The 17,771-nt window shown below is 35.3% G+C and overlaps 1 protein-coding gene across 3 annotated transcripts in view; it reads right to left on the reverse strand.

Annotated features, from left to right (window-relative positions):
• Nucleotides 1-2,055: 2,055 nt before the first annotated feature.
• LOC117419791 (mucin-2-like) overlaps nucleotides 2,056-17,771 on the reverse strand; it is a 38,028-nt gene continuing 22,312 nt past the window's right edge. For 2 of the 3 annotated variants that reach the window (XM_058986068.1, XM_034926382.2), the window contains 15 exons: nucleotides 16,314-16,331; nucleotides 12,495-13,835; nucleotides 12,147-12,382; nucleotides 11,406-11,592; nucleotides 11,095-11,317; nucleotides 9,411-9,589; nucleotides 8,369-8,438; nucleotides 7,294-7,403; nucleotides 6,512-6,543; nucleotides 5,984-6,143; nucleotides 5,180-5,217; nucleotides 4,315-4,422; nucleotides 4,073-4,112; nucleotides 3,129-3,237; nucleotides 2,056-2,377 (listed from right to left, as the gene is read on the reverse strand). In XM_058986068.1, coding sequence (XP_058842051.1) covers nucleotides 2,203-2,377; nucleotides 3,129-3,237; nucleotides 4,073-4,112; nucleotides 4,315-4,422; nucleotides 5,180-5,217; nucleotides 5,984-6,143; nucleotides 6,512-6,543; nucleotides 7,294-7,403; nucleotides 8,369-8,438; nucleotides 9,411-9,589; nucleotides 11,095-11,317; nucleotides 11,406-11,592; nucleotides 12,147-12,382; nucleotides 12,495-13,835; nucleotides 16,314-16,331 — 3,026 coding nt within the window. In that variant the 3' untranslated portion in view covers nucleotides 2,056-2,202. Of the gene's footprint in view, nucleotides 2,378-3,128; nucleotides 3,238-4,072; nucleotides 4,113-4,314; nucleotides 4,423-5,179; nucleotides 5,218-5,983; nucleotides 6,144-6,511; nucleotides 6,544-7,293; nucleotides 7,404-8,368; nucleotides 8,439-9,410; nucleotides 9,590-11,094; nucleotides 11,318-11,405; nucleotides 11,593-12,146; nucleotides 12,383-12,494; nucleotides 13,836-16,313; nucleotides 16,332-16,501; nucleotides 16,532-17,771 lie in introns of all 3 variants that reach the window. The other variant, XM_034926381.2, reaches the window with a different exon arrangement.

Consider the following 17,771-nt stretch of genomic DNA (forward strand, 5'->3'; position numbering starts at 1 on the left):
AAGGAAAGTTCTAGGGAACATTAATCACTATTAAACTTGGCAAGAAAAGAGGTGTCTCCAGCAAGCTGGTTTTAGCCAGTATGTGTATAGCTGAAAAATACAGGGTCATCTGGATGTCAATTAAGTTCAAGCTACCAGGGGCCCATAGGAGAAAAACATTACAGCTTTACAGCTCAGTAAAATAGTTAGGTTTTCCATAAGGAGAAAACTCTACATTAAAAAGATATAAGATGGAAGTTCCCTATAATACTGGCTAAACATACACCAGTAAGGAAAGAAGGAAACTAATTTGAGTGAGATGATATGAAGGAATATATTTTTGAAAGCCAAGTTCATGTAATCAATTATAACCATTATAAACTATAAACTGCTATATTATGATATAAACTGTTGGTGTTGCATATATTCAAAAAACACCACTTTTCTTATATTGGTGTTGCATATATTTAAAACACCACTCCTTTTTATAATGCACCCATATTAAGTAGTGAATCAAGGTTGCAGGGATTTTGTGAACTCTGCTTCACCTAACTTTTCAGATGAAGGAGGGGGGCCAAGAATGAGTGGATGAGAACATGGGCTAGTGTTGATTTGTTGGCATATGACTTTAATTGAGTCTGAAGAGTTGGTTAACTTCTTTAGAGATTACTGTTTGCCAAGAGATAAGGACTGTCAATATAGATTGATGATTGGAGCTAATTGGAGCCTCCCATTGCTTTCAATGGGACGAAAATTGTATAAAAACCCTGGGCCGATCACACTGAGACCACCACAATCAAGCTGGGCAGAGCTATGTGGTCCATCCTTTGCAGATCTCTACAGAACAGTCCTTCTCTTTTGTTCACGCTACTCTTCCTTATAATAGGAGGTAAGCATATTAATGGTATTATTGTATCTCACATTTATTGGTTATATTGCTATGAGGTTTTGAAACAATGTTTTAGTATTAAGAGTGTTATATTGAATGTGCTAAAACATAGCAGTGGGTGCTTGTAGGCTTTGTGCTTAACCAGCCTGAGGGCTGCACTGAATACATATAATTGTATTATGTTATTGAAGTATTAAATGCTGAAGCTTGTAATAAACTTAGGATTGCTAATTATTGTTACATGTTTTCGGGTTTTGGTAGTATGCGCAAACTACTAAACCAATATTAAAGGCATTTTAATAAAACGAAGGAGCGCTGATGTTGCTCTGATTCGTAAAACTTTGAATAAATGAGTCTGAGTGATTTTCTTGATTAAATAAAAAGGTTTTAAGGACACACCACTCGTCCAGTGCTCGAACATAAACCACTAGGAGTTTTAAACATCTCTGTCCTCCTTAACGTCTCCCCTGAGTTAAGAGTGTGTGCAGAGCAAATAATATAATAAAAGAGAATGTGAAAAGTGAAAACGTGACAACACTGCAATCAGTACTAAACTTGACCTAGTTTAACTGATGATCACAATGATCTAATCAACTTTGGGATTAGGAATGGTACTAATGTTAGTCCAAGCAAGTGGATCAAACTCGCATAATCCTTGTTGGGCAAATCAAGTGGACTAAATTTGGTATGTTGCAATTGACTAAATAAGTTTAAATGTTTTTCTTGTTTCTTTTTCTGGTATAGAATTATGTCTGGATATGGATAGCTAGTTTATTGTATAGTACCACTTTTGGCTTTTTTCAATTTTGTTAAATTAAAATCCTACAATTTTTCCTTATGTTCCCTGGTTTACTTAGCAGATTCAAACCAGTAAGCTTATCTTCGGTGTTATCAGAAACAACTGTTTGTAATTGTCAAAAGGAGTCATTAATATTAAGAAAATTGCATAAAATCCAAAGTAAATTACAAAAATACAAATTTTCCAATATGAAGTATATCTCATTCATAAACTAACACTTGTAACAATAATTGTTTGTTTCTGTATTCTATTTAAATGCAATTACAGAAAATATATATTATAAAAACGTAATCCTTTCCATCTGTTAAAAAAAAAGTCATACTTGTATATAGAATGCATATGCTCTCCCTTCACATGTATGTGTTGAATAAATAAGATAACACAGTAATCATATGCAAGAAGATTTATTGATTTCAGTAGTTTAAAGTAAACAGAGGTGCCCTAATAATACCATCACCAGAAAGAGTTTAATTGTAATTTAACTTCAACAGCTTGTTACTGGAAATACAATAAAATATATGTATTGAATTGGAAATTATTTCCCAGGACAGTCCTCACAGTTACAGTCTGTTACATAAGTGTACTCAAAAAGTCTGGTTTTAGATCCAGAGCAGGCCAAAGTTGCAATTCTTTTTTCCTCAGTCTTTGGCTGGCAACACTTGCAAATTGTCATCATGGATCCGGAATGGGAATTGGTGTTTAAAAAGAAGCTAAAAAATAAAAACCCAAGTGAGTATCAGTGTTTGCACCGTATACATATGTTTGATTAATACACAAATAGTTTTTGGTCAGCTATTTTAGGAAACACTGAAGGTATACAGTACATTGGTGACTGCCTGTCAGTTGTATGCTATGGATCCCTGCACTAAAAAGTAGCATTATGAAGGTCCTGATATAAAATGATGATCTTCATAGTGCAAAACACGGATATGCAGAGCAAAGAAAAAGATGTATGAAACAGCTCAGATTTGAATTGCAGTCCTATCAAATTTAAATTACCATATGAATAGTGGATAGAGGCCACAACAAAATTAATAAATATAGAATCATAACTTTATGTTAATAGTGCACACACATCTGGCCATGGAATGGAGCAGGGAAGACAGGTTTCTATTTAGTATTACTGTAAATTACATTGTTTATGGATATGAGATGAGACACAAGACTATAATTACAGATGATGATCTTCACAGTGCAAAACACTGATATGCAAAGCACAGAAAAAGATGTATGAAACAGCTCAGAAAAAATATTCAAATATAAGCAAATGGTTTAAATTAGTGTACCACCACACAACTAAAAATGTTACAAGCAAACCTAATGTCATTTATCAAGACACAGTAGATATGGTCAAAGTTGATTTTGGTCATATTTTAATGTATTAATTATGTAGGAGCGTTGAATATATTCAGTTAAAGAAGCTTGAACACTCTTGTTTTTGCAGCATGGTCATTTACATACCTTGATCCAGATTGACATTGGCCTTCACATTCGGTCACTGTCAGAAATGCTGAACAATCTTCGATCTGTATAGTTTTATTAGAGGTCTTCGGTACACATGATTCTTTACCTAAAACAAGAACATTGAATATATAAAAATTGTGGGGTACAAACCTCTGAATTGACCTTAGAAACATCGCTAGGGTGTAACCTATGCTTTCTGCTTCTGTAGCTGAAAAGCTGGTTCATGCTTTTGTTTTTTCGAGGATTGATTATTGTAACACTCTGCTTGCAGGCGTCTCTAAAAAGCACACTGTCCAGATAACAACATGTTCAGAACTCAGCAGCTCGTATCCTGACAAGGTAACGTGCCAGGGATCATATCACTCCTGTTAGAGTCCTTGCACTGGTTGCCTGTCAGGTTTCGTGTTGATTTAAAAATTTGACTTCTTACTTTTAAGGCTTTACATGGTTTGACTCCACAGTATTTATCTGATCTCTTATCAGTCTACACCCCTTCACTCAACTGATCTTGGACTGTTATGTGTTCCCTCTGTTCACGTACGTTCTATGGGCCACAGGGCTTTTTGTTGTTATGCACCCTTTGGAACACCATTCCTAAAGAGATGAGGGATTCTGCCAGTCTTAATGCTTTTAAATCTAGCTTAAAGACCTACTGTTATAGAAAAGCATTTTTATGACTGATTTTATTTTCTGTTTTGTTTGTTTGTAAAGAGCTTTGAGATGTTGCTTTTAAAGGCACTATATAAAACAGTTGTATTATTATTATTATTATTATTGTAAGGGTGTGTCAGCAGATAAGACTTGGCTGTTTTGTACACTGATGATGTTCACTTTGGGAACCACGGACAGTTCACATACAGTCCCCTCTGGTCTTTAGCTACTGACTAGAACTCCTTTTTCTTTATTGTTATGGTGTAATGTGTGTGCTCTTTTAAACTTACATGTGTAGCAGCACTTGTTGTCATCCCAAACTTTTTGGCTCTAAAGATTGAACACAAAACACGATTAATGAATAATTAATAAAGCAATGTTTAGAAACTATACAAACAGGCGAGTTAGATTAGTAAATAGTGTTGGTTTACTTTCAAATTCCCTCAGGACTAACAATATTTCCCTCTTTTAAATCTATATTTCATATTTTATGCTTTCAGGTTTAGGTATTATACAACTAAAGAATACATACGTCAGGGCAGCTTTGTGTGGGGCACACTAGAATCTTCTCGTTAATGCCACTCTTGACACAGCTGTAAGAATGGCATGGCTGTTTTGCATCATGCCATTGATCTCCAATCTGTATGAAGGAATCCAAACACAAACAAATACAGTTGTAGTCTAAAGTTTACATACCCCAATGGAAATTTATAATTTCTAGAACTTTCTCGGAAAAAAAAAAAAATTAGGAAAAATCTTTTAGCAAAAGTTTTGCTTTTATGGATGAGGAAAGAAAGTTACAAGAAATAGAAATACATATTTTTTTATTTCAGCAATTTTTTGCAAAACTCCAAAAATGCTAATTCAAAAGTATTCATACCCTGACAAGGAAAATTAAATTAATAGCTAGTTGAGGCACCTTTAGCAATAAGCGTCCTTGTGACTGACTGTAATGTTTTCATTTTGACAGTGTGTCACGTTTCATAATGAAAACTTATCATGGTTCTTTAATCTGTATTTTGTTCACATTTTCTGTTAAACAGGATAAAATATAATGAATACTGTAAGTGGAACATGCATACTGTTTGGTTTTCTAAATTGCAAGTTTCTATTACAAACCAAGCACCTTCTTTCTTAATAAACTGAATAAAATAATACATTTAAGAAATAATCAATAGGGGAGAAAATACCATCTTGATAGACCCTTAGAAAAAGAGTATATATATATATATTATATATATATATATATATATATATATATATATATATATATATATATATTATTCCAGTTCCAATTACCAGCCACATATCTTTCTTTTTAAGGACATTTAGCTTTTGGCAATAGACCAAAAGTAAAACAAATTAGAAAAAATAAATAAAAGTACGTTGTTGTTTACCTGATATGTTTGCCCTCCATGCTCACAGGTTATATTGACTAGAAAACAAAACAATATGTTTATTGTTTAAACAAATAAAGCCACAAAAAGGGAATCAACACTGTTATTAATACTACATTTGGTTATGTTTCTTTTTTAAATATGTATCTGCATTAAATCCTTATTTTTGACCTAGATTCTACACTTTAAAACACTCAATTTAAACATTAAAAGGGAAGTATGTCCATAACACATTAAATAAAAATATGTCTGCATCATAGTTGCAGCTGCATAGCTCTTATTGTCATTATAAAGACATAAGGCTTATGTTTATGCTAATTAATGCAACTTTACATCACTTAGGAACACACAATTGCATACTTTACTAAAGTATAAGGAATGTGTAATAAACTTCATAATAGTACTATAGTGACATAAAAGTACATTGTACTACATAGAAATTAAATTAAAGACTATTTATTTTTTGCATGACTGTGTATGTATGTCTTGTTTCAACTTTTGATAGCATTGTATGAGCTATTTAAGATGCTTTTACTATCTTGGACCACTGTAATTTGATCCTCAGACCAAGGCGACGAAGTCAGTAACTACAGCTCGAGTCAAAGAAATCAACACTATACGCTGCACACTAGACAACTTTCCATCTACCTTTTTACTGCTAGAAATACAAAATGAAGCCAAATGTGTGAAAATAATTAAAAGTACAAACTTTTCCCAGGTTTAATTACTCAAAACTAGCTGAATAGCAATTACTGTATGTAATGTCAACTTTTTTGAGCCTCATACATAGTTTGAAATGCTTACCACAATGTGGAATTTCACAGGAATCAGTTACATTGTTGACTACCAGAGATTGATAATCCTCACAGGTTGGTGTTACACGCTCCTCAACAACACATTCTTCCATCAGTGTGGTGCTGCTACATGTGCAATTTTTGCAATTGTATTTCCATGTCTCTCCAATCTAAAAAGCAGCAATGCTGTAATCATTATTTATATTTACCCATCAATATTGTTTTTTTCTTTTTAAAATCCCTACATAACACAATAAAGTCAAAAAGACTGAAAACCCTCCCAGTCCGTTTTATTATTCCTCTGTTTTAAGACAATTAAGATTTACCTGTGCTGACCCTGTGGGGACAAAGTGACTAAACTAATACATGTCTCTTGAAATCACATTAGTACCTTTTAAATAGACCTTTAATTAAGTATTTAGAGAACAAGGAAGACGAGCATTACAGGTCAGCAGGGAGTGCTTGTTTACTGTCTATTCTGACTTGGCTCTAGATTACAGAAGATCTATTAAGAACATCTAGAATTGTAAATGCTGACCTCTTTGTGCTCTCCATTTGGTCCTTTGCAGTCTACAAAAAGGAAGAAAAGGTATTATTTTTTATTGCCTCAACCAACGTCAGTTTTATCTCACATAAAATATGTTTTTTTCATGGAGTTTGTCTAATGGCCATTGACCTACACATTTTCAACAGAGACAACAAGATTATTGTGAAATAAAACATAGTCCACAATATAGCTAGAACCTAGAGCGGTGTTAATATCAGTTACTTGCAGCTGCAGGGTAACCCTTTGTATATCCTGTGTGATACTTAAAGGACTGATAAGATAAGAGGAACTCCCATTTTCATGTTTGTGTCTATTATAGCGTTGCACTCGCAAGTGTCAATATTAGACAGCTTTGCTTTTCTGTTTAAAAGTTGCTGCTTGCATCAACATCATCATATCCCACCCATGTGCTTCTGGTTAATTTTACAGCACACATCTTTTTATATATTTGTTTATTTATATAAATTGTTACTTAATACTAATATTATGAGCCAAATAAGTCTTCTTCATTCTGTATGATTTTAAATTTAAGTTTCACATTTTGTCACATTAATATCTGTGTTGGTTACCATTACTTTCTCCTTACCCCTTCATTGTATGATTGTACCAGAGAGAACTAGCTGTATCCAGAGATGTTCAATACTACGTCTTGATCCTCTCTCACACACAATAACCATTCACAATACCATACAGGTTAACATCTCCCTCAATGTTTTTTATTTGGAGGATGCGCTTATGTACTCTGAGCACATGCATAGTACATAACTACTTACATGTGCAGTTTCGAATACATTGAGCACTGTTTTTATCTGCACGAATTAGGCCATCAGGGCAGAAGCATCCAGATGTCATTTCTCCCAAGTCGGTTCCAGATTTACGCTCTCTGAAGAAACATTTTTAAATGAATTAGGAAACTTTAAAAACACAAATTAACCAAATGTTCTCATTTAATTACTGAATCACTTTTATTCAGTGAGATGCAGCAACTTGTTTAATACATTTGAGAAGGCTGACATTTATCAAGGCCCAGGGTTCTACTGGTAATTGTCCACACTGTAGACAGCACTTACTGTATAGCACGTTGGTTAAAAATGTTCAGGCTCATCCAATGAACATTTTATAATAAAAAGCTATTGGATGCAGTGGATGCTTAGTTTTAAACAAAAGTGCACCTTTGGCATGGTGAAAGGTTGTTTACATTCTGTACATTTAACGTTCACAATGTCCAAAAGGTGGACAAATCATTAGAACAATATTGGAATGATACTCTAGGTTATAATGATACATAGTTTTATGTCAACTAGATTTGAGAAGCAATGCATTTATATTTTCACATTGCATATCAATATACTGCTAACATGCCATCCTCCACTTTTAAGAATTAGTTAAGTGAATTTTGTTCCATGTATAAGTGGACTTGTACTTTATCCTCAGAGTTTTGGAAAAAAACAATTTCAGGCCTCAGTGCAACTTTTACTCAAGGTACAAAAGAATATAAGAACATTTCTGAATGAGAGCAGGTCATTCAGTCCATCTACTGTAAGCTTGTCTGGTTCCTAGTAGCCGATTGATTCCAAAGCTTTGTCAGAATGGGTCTTAAAGGAGCCAAGTGGTTCTTCCTCAACAACATGGCTAGGTAACCCATTTCATACCCTCACCACTCTCTGTGTGAATTTAAGGAGGGGGGTGGCAACTCTATTGTGAGTTGCTTCTTGTTAGTGTCACAACTCTTTTGATTAACTGGCAGATACTGTACTGAAAATATTGCAGCCAGTATAAAACTATGTTGATTGTTATCTGTTCCGTTGATTCTTTAAGCATGAAATACTACATCACAATTATACTTACCCTGCCTGGCAGTAATCATCCATCCCTCTGCGACATGCACCATAAACCAATCCCACAGAGCAGTTTAGGTCTGAAATATAAAATCCATACTCTTTAAAAATTACATGTTTTTATGTTAAACTAAATAAATTGTTTTATTTTATGGAGTATTCTGGTGTGGCTGTGAAGGTCTTTTTCTATGGTCTATGACTTTGCACATTCACCAGTTGCTGTAAATAATAGGAATGTAGGTAGTGGCTTAACTTTTAAAATATACCGTAGTTCAGAATTATTGCACTGGTTTCTGGTGCTGGAGGTGGGATGTTTGACTTTTATTTATTTTATTTTTTTTGCAACTTAAGGCTGCTTATCGTTGCCTCTTCAAATATATGCCAATAATTTAAAGAGCAACATCTCACAAGAGCAGTGGTATTCGAAAATGTTATCCGTTCCTGGGAATGATGAACAACTAGGGCTGGGGTGTTTTTTGACCTCTAAGCCCCAATGAGATCCTTGTTTATTACACTGCTTGGTAATTGTCCCCAACATTAGGCAATTTTTAATAAGCAATATTACCCACAAAAGTACTATATATATATTATAAAAAATATATAAAAAATTATATATAATTATATATAAAAATTATATATAAAAAATATTACACAAAAAAAAGGTTTCTGCAATGGTGACTGCCCAAAGAGATATTACTTTGAAAATTATACCTGTCTAAAATGTTGAAGAAAATTGTTTGAAACTCAAACTCTTGGTCTTAGAGAACACAGGGTAAACAGAAAGGCATATATATATTTTTTTTTTTATTGGAGGACTTCTAATACATAAAGCAATGTTATAACTTTCTCCAAAACAGAACTCAGAAGTAATTAATTGGAAAGACTAAAAAAAAGAGCGGGAATTACTTAAGACATGGTTAATATACTAAAAATTAAAAACAATAGTGCACGAGTCAAGTGGTGAGGTAAGAGTGTAATAATACCCAAGATAATGCAGAACTCTCTTTTTCTAAACAATGTCCCTTTACACACAATTTTAAAACAAAACTTACCACATATCCCGTTTGTATGTTTAGTCCATTCCACACAGATATTACTTTCCTTACAACGCTCTGCCGCTCGTGCTATACTTGAACAGTCCAGTTTTGTATTGTTTAACATGCAGTGATCGTATTGGCAGGCCGCTTCATAGTCTGAAAGATTTACTTTTTTTCGACATTCGTCAAAAATACTGAAATAAGGAAGATGTTAAGAAACAGTTCATTTTCAATTTGACAAGGGGTATGGATCATTTGTTAAATTTCCCTGGTGAAACTGGACCCAATCCAGGCCAATTGTATACAGTGTGTCCGCAAGAAAGGTGGTGAGGAGGTGAGGAATGCCAACCTAATTCTCCCAGCGCATTGTAGGTAGTAAAGACATTTTCCATTGATATGGCTAGAAGTTTCTAGAACACTGGACCACTGTTCAGCATTAAACCTGTAGCTGTACTGTTTTAATTATTCTTATTTAACTATACATTATAAAACATATTTTATAGGTTACTGTAAGATACAAGCTGCTTCCAGCCCACTCAAGGTCACTCGTTGTCCGCCCTTACCTCTTGTGGGGTGGCTATATCAGCTTGTATTAAACAGAACACTATATAATATTGCTGCTAAGAAATAAAATAATAATAATAATAATATTCTATAATCTAATATTCCTGGAGCCTTGGGGATCCAGGTACACCTTAAACATGTAGGGCTGTTTTCTTATGAGCACCTCAGCCAAAGCACTCCATGATGCTCATGGAATATTCTATTTATATAACAGATATAATGTGTGGAAAATAAATGTTTAAACCTAAAACAATGCATGCTTTTGGATTAGGATTTGAGATAGATTTACTCAGAAGCATTAAATATGAAAAATGTATCTATCTAATGCCTTAGACCTCACCCCATGGACCTTTTTGCAGGCTGAAGTAGCTATGGCATCATTGAAAATACAAGATCCTCACCAGGTGTGTCAGTCAAAAAAGCCCAATTTATAGCATAATGATATATCCTGATCATCTCCCTAGTTTTTTTTTTTTAGCAATATACATTGAGATTATCTATTTCACACAACTCATTAAACTGTTCGTGATTTCTTAGTTCACTAGCTTTTTGTTGGTGTGACACCTTATTTACACTGGAATTCTGATGTCCACAAGGTATTATGGGCAATCCTGCATACACTGTCAAAATTAATAGAATGTTAAGACAATGAAATAACTCACTGTGTTAGATTAGGAGGACCCCCTGTGTGTGTGTGTGTATGTGTGCGTGTGTGTATGTGTGCGTGTGTGTGTGTGTGTGTGTGTGTGTGTGTGTGTGTGTGTGTGTGTGTGTGTATGTGTGCGTGTGTGTATGTGTGCGTGTGTGTGTGTGTGTGTGTGTGTGTGTGTGTGTGTGTGTATGTGTGCGTGTGTGTATGTGTGCGTGTGTGTGTGTGTGTGTGTGTGTGTGTGTGTGCATTTGTTTTATTTAAATATGTTTGCTATTCATGAGACTGTTCTAGACTGTTGCTGACTTTGTACACAACTTTTTTTTTCTTTTTTTTGCTTGTATGTTGCATTGGTTTGAACTTCTGCTTCTGGAGTAAACGTCAAAGGAAGCACAGAAACTGTAACACTTCAAAAGAAACTTCCCATACCAACTGAAAGAAGCAAATTAGATGGAAACAGTGTTAGATGAAATTGAATTTACATACCTACTGCTGAGTAGCCAACAAAACGTTGAATTATTTTTCGTTGGTTTTGAAGAGCATGGGGGTGGAGTGGGTGGGGGTTCTCTGCAGGGCACGTTTTTCGGGGCTGACTTGCAGTATGGTTTACTGGCATCGTCGTATATCCAGTCATAGGCAGTCTTGTCACAGCATGAATCAGTTTCATTCATCCCGTCTTTACGGATACAGGATGTTCCACCACACACACCTTAATACAGGAGGGATAAACGTGATGTATGTTTCATGGGATAAAATCATTTAATGAAGTGTTTACTGTTAATATAATTTTTACATACCACACTGTCCTTGTGTATTGTTCTCAAAAATACTCCTCGGCACTCTGATATTGATTTCATTGTAACTCGCTAGGGATACCCTAGTTTGAATTGCAGGAATGAAGACTTTTACAGAAGCCCCTGTTGACTCCAACTGAATTCCATCATTTTCATAGGGAAATTTCACCTGCATATTGTTGAACTTGGACTAAATAAAATTAAAAAGAATAATGTGAATGCTTAAAACCTTTTTTTTTTCTTCACTTTCAGGAACAGGACAAAAGAAAAAATTATATAATTATTATACAGATAATTATAGAGATACATAACAATTGTACAATTCCACAGTAGAAAAATGAAAGAAAACCAAAAGTAAGTCGTAAATACAGTATGGTCATCTGGCTGGGAGGGCTGCATAAAATCAGTAACCCATTCAGGTCAAATTACTGTACATTTTCTGCAGTTCGGGTTTTAATAATCAAGCACTATTGATCTTTGAGTTTGCGCTGTGCCCAAAGAGTTATCTGCTTTAAATGCAAATTTTCAATTAAATGGTAGGATTTCTAGTGGCATGGAGAAAATGACATTAAAACACAACATTAAATTGACATTAGAAGCTGATTTCGCATGTTTTTAATACAATTTTGAGGGGAATTCACTAGCCTGTGCTGTGTATTAATGGAGTCCTGGGTTCAAATCCAGCTCAGGTTGCATCCGTCCACATAAAACCACCACATTAGTATAGAAAATTGATTCACTTACCACAATTTTATAATTCACTATGCTGAGTGTCACAATACTGCTTTTATATTTTAATATAAGGCCTCTGGCACAAGATGCTTTGTAACCCGGAATACAATTATAATTGTCAACTGCAACTGAAAAATTATGTATTGGAGACTTTTCTTCAACAAGGGTATAGGTGCAGTTCTCCAAGAAGGTATATGTTGTCCCACTAAAGGTTTTGTAATGAGGATCTCCATATACTTCACATTGACCTTAAAGATAAATAATAAAGAAAAGTAAGTGTCCTTTAAATATGTTAATTATACAGAAATGACACTAATCAAAACCGAAGGCTATTAAATTTAGGGTAAAGTTCATACTCACAGTCACAGTCCCATTTTGTACAACAACCATCCTCGACCAGTCTAGGCTCTACACCATTTTGACACGTAGGTTTGGACTGTATAGGGCAGACACGGCTTTCTTTAATTTGCTTATACATGCATGTCTTGAGCAGACAACCATCGTACCATTGTCCACCACACTGCACAGTTCCATTGGGGCTTTCACAAAAACAGTGTTCAGTGATAGGTGTCGTGGTTTCAGGGGTAGTTGACGTGGTTCCAGGGGTAGTTGTCGTTTCGGGGGTTGTTGTGATTTTGGGAGTAGTTGTGGTTTTGGGAGTAGTGGTTTCTGGAGTAGTTGTGGTTTCAAGGGTAGTTGTGGTTTCATGGGTAGTTATAGTTTCAGGGGTAGTTGTGGTGGTTCCAGGGGTAGTTGTCGTGGTTTCAGGGGAAGTTGTCGTGGTTTCAGGGGAAGTTGTCGTGGTTTCAGGGGTAGTTGTCATTTCAGGGGTTGTTGTGATTTCGGGAGTAGTTGTGGTTTCGGGAGTAGTGGTTTCTGGAGTAGTTGTGGTTTCAAGGGTAGTTGTTGTGGTTTCGGGGGTAGTTGTGGTTTCATGGGTAGTTATAGTTTCGGGGGTAGTTGTAGTGGTTTCAGGGGTAGTTGTGGTGGTTTCAGGGGTAGTTGTTGTGGTTTCAGGGGTAGTTGTGATTTCGGGAGTAGTTGTGGTTTCGGCAGTAGTGGTTTCTGGAGTAGTTGTGGTTTCAAGGGTAGTTGTGGTGGTTTCAGAGGTAGTTGTGGTGGTTTCAGGGGTAGTTGTTGTGGTTTCAGGGGTAGTTGTTGTGGTTTCAGGGGTAGTTGTAGTTTCATGAGTAGTTGTGGTTTCATGGGTAGTTGTAGTTTCGGGGGTAGTTGTAGTGGTTTCAGGGGAAGTTGTCGTGGTTTCAGGGGTAGTTGTCGTTTCAGGGGTTGTTGTGATTTCGGGAGTAGTTGTGGTTTCGGGAGTAGTGGTTTCTGGAGTAGTTGTGGTTTCAGGGGTAGTTGTTGTGGTTTCAAGGGTAGTTGTTGTGGTTTCAGGGGTAGTTGTTGTGGTTTCAGGGGTAGTTGTTGTGGTAGAAGCACAACAAATTCGAATCTCATAATCATCGCACAATCTAAATCCAATTGCCGTCCAGGCTTGGTCCTCATTTTTGCAAACTAACCCTTTCTCTTTGTCACATATCACGGTTTGCGTAATAGTACCACTTTTTACAGAACGGCACTGAATATTTTCAATTCCATTATAGCACGTGGATGTGTCTACGGTCTCATTATCCCCATCATTTGTAAGATTTGGTGTCACTTTGTTAATCCAGGCAGACCATGTCCCTTGACAAAAAGGCTCTGTAAAAAACACACACGCACACACACACACACACAAGGGGGGGTTACTGTACTGTGCTAGGTGCAAATTAACTCCTGATAAATTATGAGAATTAACACAGATTTGCTTTTAAATTCCCATGTAAACAAAAGAAATAGTCACAGAAGCTCTGCTCGTGAAGATATTAACATTATTTCGGAAATCAACAATTTTGGAAATCACATTAGGACGATTAGTTAATAACGAAACAGGCATAACAACCACTTGAAAATGCCAAAATCAATGCTACATACCGATTTCTTGAAACACTGGAGTTATAATTTACGACCTTATGAAAATCCTACCCCATTTCTTCTAATAACCCTGAATAAAATACGCGAGGCTTTAATGGTAAGGCATATATGTAAGCAATAAGGCATGACAGGTTGTGTGATATACTCTATTATAAACCTGTCAAGATGAGTAGAACCTGAATGCTGCCTTCTGATCAATGGTTGCTGTAGAGGGCATTAACTGCCAGAAAATGCCCTCAGAATGTCCACGCAACCATCACCAATAAAGTGCAGTAAGGAATCAATCCGCCCAAAAACATCTAATAATATAACGGTCAGCTGTCAGAACCACAACATAAAAATGACAGAATTTACTGGCTGCATTGTAAACAAAAACAAGTCCTCTATAAAAAAAAAAAAATACTGGGCTCAATCTCTATCCAACAAACGAGAATGGTCTTCACAGCATTCCAATGTCTTAAGTCCTGCAATTATTGATGTCCACCAGCTGTCAATAGTTGAAAATCAGCAGCACATTCAAAACCCGAAGCCTCAATGCTTCGATCCACCCCCAGAAATCTCAGCCCTGAACATATCCGCTATGTTTCAAAACTGCACTTTCACAGAAAACCTGCAATTCAACTTGAAATGAATAAACTTTAAAAAAACAAAAAAAGAAAAAAAAATACTTTCATAAATAAATAACTAAAATATTTAAATTACTAATTGAATTCCTTTCTTTTAGTAATAAATTAATTTGTTTAATAATACTGTTAGTTATAGAATCAATTTGTTATATTTACCTATTTAAAACTGTTACTGTTCTTTATTAATAGCAGACAAAACACAACTGTCTTTTGTATAAATGTTTTCCCTGTCTTAAGTAAATTAAAAACTAAACTGTATTTAGATTTTTTTAATGTTTGGTGTGTTTGTTGAGAAAAAATAGTTTGCTTCACTGTTATTGCTGTTAAAAATTTTAATGGTTTCTAATAGCAATAATGACCTCCAGGCAGGGCATTTCCCTGCCTGTTGGTCATTATTGCTTAAATATCACCATGCCCCGGGTGCGTTGCAAGGCACATGGTGAAGCCGAGTGGCTTCAACCGCCCAGGGCACACCCTGAAGTGCTTATTGCGCTTATAAAATGGGTTAACTAACTAATTTGAAAAATCCATTGTTTTCCGCCGAAGTGTTAGGAAGTATCCATACCAGATTAGCGCTGCCACTTCACAGTGGCGAGAAAGACGTTATTTGCATTATGGAATACCCGGTCACTTATCAAACTGACTTTGCGGTTTATGGCTGGACAACGTCGAGAACTACTGGGCCTGTATTAAACAATTAAAAATAACACTGAGCACAGCAGAAGAGATGAAACCATCGTACCTGGATTAATTAATGTGGAGCGAAAGGTACGGTAGGAATTATCAAGATAAATACAGGTACTCTGCACAACACAGATCACACAGCTGTGCAGGCATGGCAGGAGATGCAAGCGACCGAAGGAGGAGAACAGACATACAGTAGACCAGGGGCAGCGGCAACAAAACATCCATTTAACCACAAAAGACTCTTTAAGAGTCACCCAAATCATCTTCTTTTTTTTTTTTTTTTTTTAAGATGAAAGTTTTTAAATTATGCATTTTCAGAATAGGACAGGGAAACACTGTAGTATTGGGCGAGTTCAAGAAGAAGGGGCAGAGCAATCAGAAATGGCAAGTTTTTAATTGATTTGAATACTTTTGCTTTTTTTTCACTATTTGAATTAGAGTCAATGATGTTCGATTCAAGATTTCACCTACACTTCGGTTTCCCAAAAGTTCATCATTTACAGACATCTGTTTTAGTTATTTTTATTGCGATACAATGGCTGCTTTTTTAAATTTTTCTCTAAATTCTAGTGGTGTATTGCTATCTACCAGTGATTTGCCCCGTTTTGAAAAGAACTGCACATGGTGATATGCTTTAATATCAACACCCCCATGTGACTTGTGTATAATTTAAAATATATATATTCACAAGGTTATAATTATCTATTGTAAATTCCTAGAAATAATTATTTTTGCAAATATTTTAAGCAAGTATACTATAAACTATGATACAATTAAGTTGCAGACAAGGTAATTTATAGTTATACAGACAAGCTCCAAGTTTACTCTTAAAAATGTTAGTTTGTTTTTATTCTTTGTGAAGCAGACATGTATGAAAACATATTTATATTACCTGGAGTGGTTGAAGATCCTGTTTCAGAATTTAAAAAAAAAAAAAAAAGATACAAATACTTGATTACTGCAGCCATTCTCACACACGTTTTGTTGGTTAAACTAGCATGCTACAAAAAAATATTATTTGTGCCCATTTTTAAATTGCGCTGTGTGGGATTTATTCAACATTTTTATTTTAATAATTACCAGTAAATATTTCCACAGTTGTAGATGTTTCTGTACAAAGGAAGCACATTGTATTAATACCAGTAATGAATTAAGTTGTGTTGGATTTACTGTTGTGTCAAATATTAATGATGCAAACAAATAAAAAAACAGTCAATATGTTCATTTACAATTTTATTTGGTCAGTTCTGAGAGAGCATCAACAACTTGTTGGATGTTGTGGCGCTGTTTTGGGCGATCGAGCTAGCTCATGACATCCAGTTCACAAACTATATTTACTAACGTGGAGGGCAGACACGCGTTGTCTTTGGACATAGCTGGGATCAAAATAAGACGGGAATTAATTCAGTTAGACATTTAAGTACAAGGGTATTCTCAAACAGCTGCATTAATACTATAATAAGGGCATAGCGCAGTTCGTGGTAAGCGGTTTTATACAGAACTGTAAATCCACAAGAAATATACAGCATGACAGACCAGACACAGAAAAACACAATAATAAAAATAGCCGCCCGCATTATCATTAAGGTGAACTACACCACTGCTAACCATAAAATCGCCCATCAGCCACTACTTTCTGCTGTCTTGGAATCCACAGTAACAACTGACCTGCTCCCTTGCAATATTTATAGGTAAGAATAAACACGCTCATTAACATTTACACGTGAAATGCGGGTTTCCATGTGAAACTGGACGTGGATTTCCTGTGTGTTTTGTCATTTACATGAGTAAATGAGATTTATCCTATCCCTCTCTTTGGCCGTTTTTTTCAGCCACAAACCTGATTTATCCGAGTAATTCCCCCAAACGTGCACGCGCATTGCCATTTCACGTGCAAATTGACCCGCATGGAAACCCCATGAATGATGTCCGATTCAAGATTTCACCTACACTTCGGTTTCCCAAAAGGCCAACATTTACAGACATCTGTTTTAGTTATTTTTATTGCGATACAATGGCTGCTTTTTTAAATTTTTCTCTAAATTCTAGTGGTGTATTGATATCTACCAGTGATTTGCCCCGTTTTGAAAAGAAGTGCCCATGGTGATATGCTGTAATATCAACGCCCCCATGTGACTTGTGACCTGTTTTGACCAATCAGGACAGCGTATTTAAAAAAAATATATACATTAACTATAAAAATAGTTAATGTATAATTGAAAGAAAAAAATTCACAAGGTTATAATTACCTATTGTAAATTCCTAGAAATAATTATTTTTGCAATGTTTTAAGCAAAAAAATATATATATACTATAAACTATGATACACTTAAGTTGCAGACAAGGTAAT

Source organism: Acipenser ruthenus, chromosome 14, assembly GCF_902713425.1.
Source record: "Acipenser ruthenus chromosome 14, fAciRut3.2 maternal haplotype, whole genome shotgun sequence".
NCBI lineage: Eukaryota > Metazoa > Chordata > Actinopteri > Acipenseriformes > Acipenseridae > Acipenser > Acipenser ruthenus.